Source organism: Diachasma alloeum, unplaced genomic scaffold (genome assembly GCF_001412515.2).
Source record: "Diachasma alloeum isolate Michigan unplaced genomic scaffold, Dall2.0 Dall_scaffold_00728, whole genome shotgun sequence".
Taxonomy (NCBI): domain Eukaryota; kingdom Metazoa; phylum Arthropoda; class Insecta; order Hymenoptera; family Braconidae; genus Diachasma; species Diachasma alloeum.
This window is the reverse complement of record NW_021680859.1, coordinates 27,201-38,434: the sequence shown is the minus strand read 5'-3', so window position 1 is coordinate 38,434 and position 11,234 is coordinate 27,201. Positions and strand designations below refer to the sequence as shown.

Here is an 11,234-nt window from a genome sequence, read left to right as displayed (position 1 = left end):
TCAATAAAATAACGCCAACAAAAATCTCCATTTTTTGTGAATGAATTCAGTGATGGTTTACCCTGGGATTCCAGTGGAATCGACGTGTCGATCCCCCCTAGAACCCCCAGGAATAACGCCAGCAATTTACCAGACCCCGTCATCAACTCCATCAGTGATTTTGCCCCAGCAACCGCTGGTGTACACCTCATACAATGCATACTGTGGAGTTCCCCAAGTTCAATCGACATTTCCTGATGTGCGAAGACATCCAGTCACTAATAATTCACACTACAGTTTAAGATCCCAAGGTTTGAATTTTTTAATTCATTAACCCCTCAATCATCAATTATTTAAGTGCAAATTATTTTGTCAATTTCACTGAAAAAAAAATTACAGTTAAAGGTCAGAAAAACTTTTTGTAAAGAATTTTATGGGCTACAAAAGTTGTCTATGGACATTCTAAGAGGCAAAAACATTAGAAACTTTTTTTTGTGCAGATTATTCTACAAATATTTTCGAAAGGTAGAGATTTGAAAATAATGCAAAAAGGATTTTCTGTGGTGAATTTTACGAATTATAGAAAATAGCTGACATTCTCGGCTAAATTTCGTAGTTTAAGAAGTATTTACAAAATAATGTGTGCAAAATCACCAAAGATATTTAATTTCTTTGTAGGCTATTTTACAAATATCTTCAAGCAAAAAAGATTTAAACAAACGGAAGAAAATTTTTTCGCCGTAAATTTTCTGCATTTATGATTTCCCTTATGTTCCAAATATTTTTCAAATAACTTTGAAAAAATCACTAAAATGGGAAAAAATCTTTAATTATTCTAGACTTCAGAGGAATAAAATCCCCGAAATGGCACCAGAAATCCCGTCCCCGTTATAAGGAATACCCGCAAGTGGCCCTCCAACAACCGATCCCCTTTCCTGCGCCAGTGGTCCTCTACGATCCCCTCCAGAGTCACCTGACTCCTCCACTACCATCCTTGAACTCCGTCTACCTACAAACGCCCACCTGTTACAGTCAGCCTTGCCCCACCGATACCTTTTCCACTTACAATCCAACTGTGATACCCCAGACGTACTACAAACCCCCCGAGTCGCAGCAATTCTGTCTCATCCACGATCGATCTCCAGCCCAGGCTCAATTGTCTCTTCAAGGTGTTCAGCAAGTCCAGCAGGCACCCTATTATACTGTCCCGACGACTTACACCACTAACAGAAATTATGGAAACACTTCCACCAGTTTTTCCAGTAGCATAGCAAGTGTTTCCACTCATGCACAATCGACTCCCAACTTTATTAATTATTCTAACGACAAAATGGGCCCAGTCTCTACAACGAAATTCCAACATTCCGAGCTTTTGTACCCTGAGAGAGGTTCATTGACATGTGAAAATCGGTTGAGCTTAAATGAACCAATTTTTGAGGTAACTAAACATTCCGTTGATTCACATACAAAAAAATTTCATAGAGAAATCTAGTTAATTCGCTCAAAAATTCCATTGGATTTCTATTAAACTATTGAAGAATTTCGCTATTTTTCCAATAAAAATGTTTAAAGGAAAATATTATATGGAAAAAATCAATAAAAAAATTGGTATAGGAAGATGAAGTTTTACGGATTTTTTCTATAGAATAGTTTCTATTGAACATTTGCGATTTAAAAAATGCGGAATAAAACTGCGGAATTGTTCAATAGCAGGGTGTCCAGACGTCCGGGAAATCTGAAAAACCGGGAATTGCCAGGGAATTTTATTGGTCTGGAAATGTCATGAAATTACGACAACTTTCCGGAATTTTAAAATTTGAAGCTTGTTTTCTCCAATTACCTAAATTTCTGGAAATTCTTCTATTGACAAAAAACATTGTCCTAGAATTTGATTTCAAATTTACTTAGAAAAGTGGGATGTTAACATCTTCCCGTGGGATGAGATTGGGAACGCACTGTTTTTGAGGTTTTTCTATGGAAAATTCTAAATTCAGCATTCTACTATTCAAAGGAATTCTTGCATATTAAGATGGTGGAAATATTTGAAAAATAAAGATTTTCAGCAATATACTCCAAAAACACTGAAAGTTCCAACCTGGTCCGCTAGAGAGATAGCATCCTAATTTTCTAGACAAATTTTTCGCTGTACGTATTTTTGTTGAAAAGTTGAAAGAGTGATAATCTCTTAAGGGGAGACCTCGCTAAAATTGATAAGTCTTTGAAAATTCCCTTAGCCATACTTCCTTTATTGCGCAATTTCCATCTGATGTAGATTTTTATATTCCGCAATTTTCGTTACACTCTAGAAAATGAAATTCAGTACCTATTTTACGTCATAAATTATGGATAATATCTAATGAAAAAAATGTTTCTTTCAATGCCTTTTTTTTTGTTCTTGCATAATAATGTCTAAAAAATCGAGTGGAGTAGACAGACTAAATCTAGAAGATTCATTTTTTCTCAATCTATTCCACGCAATGGAAAACAAATACGCAATTTTATTCTTTGAAGTCTGACGAACATTGAAAAAAAAATCTGAATTAGATGAAAATTACGATCCAAGAAAAATTTTGAAGTTGAAAATAGGAAATGAAGACGAAAATTCACTTGATGGGTCTTTTCGCGAATCAAAGATAATTTTATTTTACCGACGTCTGCCTTTCAATTTCGTTCGGTAAAGGAGTTAATGTGCATGGATCCATCTATTGTTCATTGATTATCAACATGATCAGGTGATCCTCGTTTATCAACTGTTTTAACCCTCTAAGGTGAATTTCAATATCCCCACTCTATGGCCTTCAAAACGGAATGCCGGTGTCCCCACTAAAGCGTCCTACTAGGATTTTCACCTTCGACTCTCGTGGAAATCGGGTCTACAGATTCTGACAAATTTGGATAGAAAATATCAAAATCTGTCAATTTTGACAAATTTTTTCGTAGAAAATTTGTCAGAATGTCATACTGTGTCAGAATCTGTCATAATATGCCGAATTCGACATTTCTGGTCAGAAATTGACAATAAATGACCGCGGTTTGGAACAGGTAGATCATATAATGTCATAATTTCTCAGAAAGATCTGTCATAGTTTGATGAATTTTCACAGAATTTGTCATAATATGTCGACTGCCCTGGGAGTTCCTTCTCGCCTTTTTTGACATTCAATGACATTTATTGCCATAAAATGTCAGAATAGTGTTTTTTTAAATAAAATTTGATGAATTGTTACAACCTACGTTAATAACTCCCCCAATTTTATCGGTAGGGTATAATTAAATACATTAATGTCTCGAATTCATCAACCCATCAATATATATTAAAAAAAGAAAGAACTTCGGTTGAACGGTTCTTTCGGGGTTCCCACCGACACAACCAGCAACCTGTTTTTTGTCTACAGGACTTCCGGATCACCGAACCTAATAAGTTGCGCTTGTTTTTTATACTATACACACTTATTTTTTTCTTTTTTTTCTCACACTTTTTCTTTTTTTTTCAAGCGCATAAAAACAAAAATAAACAAGCTCTACAACAGAGCAAAGGTTTAAAACCTTCTAATAATAATAAACCTATAAAAAAGCCCAATAAAAAATTGAACACGAGTGTCACAGAGTGACCAATGTTTATCGAACACCAGATACTAAATTTAATTTTTTTTATGTACCTGTTTTTTTATGTAAATAGCTGTAAATATTGTAAATACCTACTGTAGAAAATGAATAAAAAACATAGTTAAAAAAAATCATCGAAGCTAAGCATCATCGAGCCGGGTCAGTAACTGGATGGGTGGCCGTTATCCCTAACATTGGTCACTCTGTGACACTCGTGTTCAATTTTTTATTGGGCTTTTTTATAGATTTATTATTATTATAAGGTCTTAAACCTTTGCTCTGTTGTAGAGCTTTTTTATTTTTGTTTTTATGTGCTTGAAAAAAAAGAAAAAGTGTGAGAAAAAAAAAGAAAAAAATAAGTGTGTGTATAGTATAAAAAACAAGCGCAACTTATTAGCTTCGATGATCGCTGGATATCCGGAAGTCCTGTAGGCAGTGTGGTTGCTGCTGATAAGACTAATATTTTTGGGGTTTATATAGGCAATTCATGGGATAGGAATGATAAGAGGAGAACAAGGGGTAGTACGGGATAGTAGAGGTCAAAGGGGGAGAGGGGAAGATAAGAGGAAACATGGTGGAAGGGACAGTGAGGTAAAATAGAATGAGGCGAATCGCGAGACAGGTAGATTAGATAGTGGGGTAAAACGAAATATCGCGGTAAATTGAACAGTGTGGCAAAATGGCATAGTAGGGTAAATCAGACAGTGGAGTATAATGATATATCGAGATACATTGTTTCACAGTAGGGTAAAACGGGATAGCGAGTTCTATTCAAAAGGAGGCACATGGATATGTATGGGCATGCCATTTTGCCCCAAATTCTAGTTTCCACCCCCCCCCCTCCGATCTACAACTCCCCTCTCCCTTTCCCATATTCTGTATTGCTCCATCGTCCACTTAATCATTGATTAATTAATTAACATTTTGAATCAAAAGAAAGTATCGTAATTTCAAAATCCTGAAAACTTCAAGTCCGTAATTGTATTTTTTTACAGAATATGTCATAATTTGCCAGTTTATGACCCTTTCCGATATTTAATCAGCAAATGTCAAATTTTAAAGTTATATCTTGTTATTTGTCAAATAATGTCAGAATTTGTTAAATAACGCAATTTTCAGAATTCTCCATTTTATGTCATTTAAACATCCCTGACAAAATCTGTGAAAATATGGCATAAAATGTTTTATTATGTCATCATTAGACATATTTTCCCATTTTCTGAGAATACTCCTAGCCTACACAATTGTCAGAAAATGTCGTTGTATGACAGATTATGAGATATTAAGTTTGACAGAATCTGTCAAAATATGTCATCAGATGTTTTATAATATCATATTTTGTCATATTTTTACATTTTTAGTGGTTATTCTTAGCACAGGTGCTTGTCAGAGAATGTCATAATATGACAAAATCTGACATATTGTATCTGACACACTGAGAAAAAAATGTTTCAAAAATTAGTGTGCTACTCATCATCAATGCTGGGACATAACAGGGGGTCATCGAAAAATTCGAATGTGGCACCCCAATTTTTAGAGGGACTTGCGCCACTACTTCGCGCGATGCCCGTAAAACTTAGGGTGCCACATACGAATTTTCTGATGACCCCCTGTTATGTCCCAGCATTAGTGAGTAGCACACTAATTTTTGAAGGGACTTTCACGGAATTATGGTGTATTTTTCTCTCCGTGCAGAATCTGACAAAATATGACATCAGATGTTTCATAATGTCATTATTTGACAGATATCATATTTTGACATTTTTCAAGGATATTTTGAGCACAGGTCCATATCAGATAATGTCATTATATGACAAATTGCGACATTAAAAATCGGACATAATTTCATATATCATAACATTTTTTATCATATTACTACATTGGTTGTCATATTCTGACGTTTTATTACATTTTATCGACTTGAAATAATATGACATTTTTTGGGAAAATATGTGAAAAAAATCGGACAAAATTTGTCATTTTAAATCAAATTCTGTCATTTTACGTTAAAATTCCGAATATTTCTCATTTTTTGACATTTTTTGCCATTATTTTGCCGAATCTGTCGACGGATTTCCACGAGGGGAGTCTATAAATTTAACATTCTTTCATAAAAAAAAAAATCATTTTCTATGGTTAGGGAATTGCGTCAATTTGCCTGGGAAAAGTCAGGGAATTTTGTTGAAACTTCCAGGTGGACACCCTGAATAGTAAATTCGCTAGGTTTTACTACGAAATTTGTTCGTGTGTGGTCCCATGAACCCTTGACCATCCTTTAAAAACATCGAACCTCTTTCCTCAGATGCCCGAAGACTCCAAGCCCTCGACCCCTTCCTTCACCCCTTCCAAGACCAACAAACTCGACAAGTACTTCGACGACTCATCAACCTTCGACTTCACCATTGAAGCCGAGAAGATGGTCTCAGCCCTCTGCAGTACCTCCCTCGACCTAGAAAAAGACGACGACCCCCAGAAAATCCCCCTCTCCTTGAAACCAGAAGGTATCTCCAAGGCCTACAAGTCCTGGTACATCGACGACTACCCCAAGAACTCAAAGACCGTGGAGACCCAGACCTCCCACCCGGAAGACCTGCAGTCCCCCGAAGTCCTCCGGAGAACGATTTACACTGGTTGCGCCGAGATGGAGAACCTCCTCACGACCTCCAATACTACCTACCGCAGGAACTGGCTCTTGAGTCTCTCCTCGGCGACTAAAATCGCCCTCTCCAAGTCCTCCACCTGTTTCCCGATTTACCTCAACGACAAAGCGTTCGGTCAAGACCTCATGAACTCATTCCTGCGGATCAGTAACGGTTGGCTGGCCCTGGACAACTATCTCAATAAACAACCCAACCTCTCCCTCTCCCAGAAATTCGACAAGGATCTCCAGAAGTCCTTCAAAGCCTGGGAGTCAGCGACCTCGACCCTCCTCGACAATATAACCAAGAACTTCAAGAAGCTGGACGGTAGCTCCGACGAGCCCCTCCAAGAGAATTCTTCTCACACGTCATCTTTCCCGGGAGACGTCTCGCTCTATGTTAACTACAATCTCTTCAGCAACTCCCCAGGCCCTGTCACAGCCTCCCAAGTTCTCAAGACCAACCGCAACGTCTCCTACCCGATCCAAACGTGCGACCAGAAGCCAAGATGGTTGTCAGTCGCAAGAGAGAGCAAAGTCAGAACCAAATGGACGATCACCGAGAATTCTCGAAACGTAAAGGACCTGCAGACATTTCCAGCCCAACAGCTCTCCAACCTGATGATCCCTCAACCTGAAACTACGAATATCGAGACAACGTTGAGCATCTGGAGCCCCTGCATCTCCTCAGCCCCATCCTACTCGAACCTTCTCTATCCCAATCCTTCAAACGTGACATTAGTCAGTCAAATAGAATCCAAGAAAGTTGATAACTCCTCCGATGGTGAAACGATCAACCTCTCCGCTTGGTTTGCAAGCATGAAAAGCAGGGACGACTCACCGTCACCAGGATCTCAGAACTTCTGGGGAACCAAGACGTCTCTGAACCTCCGCGACCCCCTAAAACGTGCTTTCGACGCCGTGGGAACATCGAAGATGGATGCCAATCGTCAACTGAGGACACTGAAGAACATGAGAGCGATCCAGAGTGCTCCCTGGACTGCTAACCAGATCCTGGAGGACCAGACCACCACGAAGAAACCTCCAGATGACAACATTGAGGACACGAAAGTCTACATGAAGCCCGGGAGCTACAACGTCCCCAAGAAAAAAGGTCAGTCCAGGCGTTCCCGTAAGACCGAGTCGATAGGATTCAAGAAGAGTTGTCCCCAGGCTGAACAAGTTCCCAAGCCACCAGCAACGTTCTTCGAAGACTATCGAAAACCAGACGAAGGACAGTCTGAGATCGCTTTCGAAAAAGGGAACTTCTCCAATGGTACTTCATCGTCATCTTCGACCTGCTCTCAGGATGTTCGGAGAGACGTGACTTGGAAGGCTGCTTGTGCCTCCGCTGAACTCCTTCTAGATGCTCTGAACGTGAAGAAGAAATCCAGAGACTATAAAAAGAAGCATGAGGATTTCGACTCGAGTTATGAAGCTTCTGAAGAGGACGAGGGGGACACCTTCAAGCCGATGATCGTGGATGCGAATGCAGTTGGCAAGGAGGGACAGAGAACCAATGTGAAGACAGACTCTTGGTTGATCAAGACGTTGAATAATGCAGCTAAAAGTGACGGTTCATCGAGTTGCTCGAGGGATGATAAGCAGAGAGTCAATCGGATGAGAGACGTCAAGAGTGTTACTCCTTGGGGGAAGCCTCAAGGGGACGCTGAGAGGTCCTTCTCCCTCGAAACGAGTCATACGATCGCTGTAATGACGCTTGTCGATGCCGTCGGGAAGGCTACTTACTCGGAGACTGTTAGGAGGTTCTCAACTACGACAAAGCCAACTTCATCGAAGGTGTCGTCACAGAAGTATCTCAGGAGTGTTCAGCCTCTTAAAGAAACTCCTATTTGCAGTGTCGCTGAGGATGAAACTGAAGACAATGGGTCCAAGGTAGCTTCTGGGAAACAGAGAAAGGGTAAGGGACAATCGAATGATAAGGGCTGGTCTGTTTGGTACAGCTCGAGGAAAAAACAGCAGAGTAACTCGTTGGGAGCAGCTGCCCTGGAGAAGCTTTTGGGTATCTATAGGATCTTGTGGAGAATGGATGCTACCAGGCTCTTCAAGTTCCCGGGGGGGAGCTCCAAGGAGGCTGAGGGCTCTTCCAATCTTAGTGTAAGGATTGAGGTGACTACACACACGAGAAAATTTAATACAAAAACTTAACGAATTCAATCAAAAATGCTATTGAATTTTTACTGAAAATTCTAATTGGAAAGCTAATAGCTTTTCGTCAATACTGTTGAAGAATGCCGCAGCTTCACTACGCGTTTTTTAAGGGGAGACTATGAGTTTTGAAAGTCGCGGGCTATTGGCATGCGACTTCTTATACTTTGAAGATCAATTATATATGTCTAAAAATGAATAATTAGTGCAAAAAAATCGATTGTTTATTGTTCGCTTGCCCTGCAGACGCTTAAAATGTTTAAAATAGTACAGGGCCTCCAATTTTTGGGCTACAAAGGTTTCTTTCTTTCCAAATTTTTGAAAAAATGTGTACAATAACAATTACGAATTAGTTTTTTGTAATTCAACTGCTGTAGAGCTAATTTCCTCATTTTTTAAAATAAAAAATTGCACCATCCATGTAAACTAGCTCGAAAAATATTTTTGAAAGAATCGAGAATATATTTCAAATATTTTAAGGATAATTTTTTTGCGTATATTACATGACTGGCTCAAATTTTTATTTTAAACAAAACGAAATTAGTTGTGTAGCAGTCGAATTTCAAAAAACTAATTTTTAATTATTATGGCACACATTTTTTCAAAAAATTTGAAAAAAAGAAACCTCTCTAGCTTAATAATTGGAGGCCCTAGACTATTTTTAACATTTAACATTTTAAGCGTGTGCAGAGCAAATGAACAGTAAAGAAGTCATTTTTTGCACTAATTATTCATTTTTAGACATATATAATCGAACTTCAATGTATGAGAAGTCTCACTCCAATCGCCTGCGACTTTTAAAACTTATTGTTTTTTTCCCGTAATAGAAAAGGCCCAATAGGGACTATTTAACCGAAAACAATAATCGCCAAGTTTTTCTATGAGATTTTTCATACGTGTAATTAGATTAGAAGCGAAGGTAATTCAGCTTTGAGAAAAATAAAACTATTCTTATTTTTTCAGATTGAAGATTATCGAAAGGTGATCAAGAGTCCAATGTTCCTGGAGACAATTGGTTACAAATTGAAGAATCATGTTTACAGGAAAGTGGAACATGTAATTCGAGACTTCAGGAAGATTGTGCATAATTCCAAAGCTTATCACAAGGTTTGTGTAATGCATTTATCGAGCATATGAATGCTAAAATTCGAACTCTTGTTGATTACAAATTTGTCTTCAGAACAAAAAATGAAAAAAATCTTTTAAGATATCTTTTGTTCATTCCCCATAATTTTATCTTTAAATAAAAGGTAGGGAATTCAGAGATGATAAATGTTGATGCACTTTTCTTTTATCATCAGAATGATAAAGATTGTACTGAGAAGATTGAACTGTTATCCAAAAAACTGGAGGAACTGGTGGACCAAAATTTTTCCGATGACCTCCAACCAAAACCTTCCTCGTCCCAGACTACTTCAACCCCTCCAACTGCCACTGGTAGTCCGAAAAACCCTGACGAAAGGGAAACTTCCACCCGGCGAAACCCTCGCAGCACTTGACGTATCCGCAACAGACTCACGCGACTCGATCTACTCGTTATTTATAATATTGCTGCCTTGTTCATTCTTCTTTTATGATTAATGATTAATATTCCCACCCACAATTGAGATCTTCACATTTTGGGTGCGATAAGACTTCCAGCAAATACTTCAATGTTTAATGAGGAAGGAAAATCGTGATTTTGATTCATTTTATCTCAGGTTTTTGTGAGAATGGAGAACATTTTCAAAATCGTGTTGAACATAAATTTGTGATTAGTGGTGAATGAAAGATAGAAATAAATATGAAGTTATTTAATTAATTTGGAGGTGACAAGTTCATTTTTTATGTGTGAACTTCGCGCTCGTCGCTAGATTAATTTATACTGTTTTATTTTATTTCCATTCCATTTCCGTTTTCACAATTATACATTAATTTAATTTTTGTCATTCTGGCCATAAGGCAGCGTTAGCGTAGCCTCCGTGAATTGCTGCTTACAGCCGTTATGAGAAGAAATATTGTTCGTCATACGCTCTAAAAATATTTTTTAGATCATATGATTGCAGCCCGAGCCGAAGGTGAGGGCTCATATTCGGCAGAAAAGTTTTTTTCGGCCCAATGACGAAATATACGATTTATTCATTCTTATTGTTATTATATATGCTCAATTCACCTGTTACAAGACTGAATGAAGAGGAATTTTCCATAAATCACGTGAAAATACTGATTGACACCAATTTTCGATAATTATACCTACAATTTGTCATTTCTTTCTTTTTCTTTGAATTAATTAGTACATGGAGAAAAAAATTCTAGAAAAATTACTGTGCCAGCACGATAAAATGGGTTCGTTTGGACGGACCGGAAAAATTACCGTGCCAGCGCCATAAAATTTGCTGTGGAGTACAAGAATTTTTCACGGTAAATCCGAGAAAAATTTTTGTAGCGCACGGCAGAAATTTTTTTCCGGGTCTGTTGAAATGAACCTATTTTACCGTGCTACAGTATAGTGCATACGCCCACCGTGGTTTTATCACGAAAATGAGGTCTACGGGAAAATTATGTTGATTTAGACTAATTCGGGGTCGTAGAATCCGAATATCTCGGTTATTTTTCCGTGCGAGTTGCCTTTGCCATCGTTATAAACAATTTAATTGTTTAAACGCTAATAGCTCTCAAGTTATGGGAGCTACGGAAAAAAAGTTCCTTCAAAATTTGTTTGTCTTCTCAAGACGAATAAAATGTTTTTTTATTTTTCTCAATAGCTTCATTTTTAGCGGATTTATGATTAATTAAACGTTTGAGGAGCGCCGCGTGGAATCGTGCGCCGCGCGAGGTGTAATGCGCACACGTCTTATGGTTG

General features: G+C 38.1%; 1 protein-coding gene across 1 annotated transcript; it reads left to right on the top strand.

Moving 5' to 3' along the window:
• The first annotated feature begins 52 nt into the window (after positions 1 to 52).
• On the top strand, positions 53 to 9,891 carry LOC107044406. Its single transcript, XM_015266272.1, has 5 exons — positions 53 to 290; positions 819 to 1,417; positions 5,888 to 8,341; positions 9,356 to 9,499; positions 9,694 to 9,891. The coding sequence occupies exons 1-5, from the start codon at positions 53 to 55 to the stop codon at positions 9,889 to 9,891; spliced, it is 3,633 nt and encodes a 1,210-aa protein (XP_015121758.1).
• The last annotated feature ends 1,343 nt before the right edge of the window (positions 9,892 to 11,234 follow it).

Excerpts from the sequence above, each read along its gene's own strand:
- LOC107044406 (XM_015266272.1), top strand. The coding sequence starts at position 53 with ATGGTTTACCCTGGGATTCCAGTGGAATCGACGTGTCGATCCCCCCTA. Across the intron at positions 291-818 it reads CTACAGTTTAAGATCCCAAG|ACTTCAGAGGAATAAAATCC; the intron begins GTTTGAATTTTT and ends TAATTATTCTAG. Across the intron at positions 9,500-9,693 it reads ATTCCAAAGCTTATCACAAG|AATGATAAAGATTGTACTGA; the intron begins GTTTGTGTAATG and ends TTTTATCATCAG.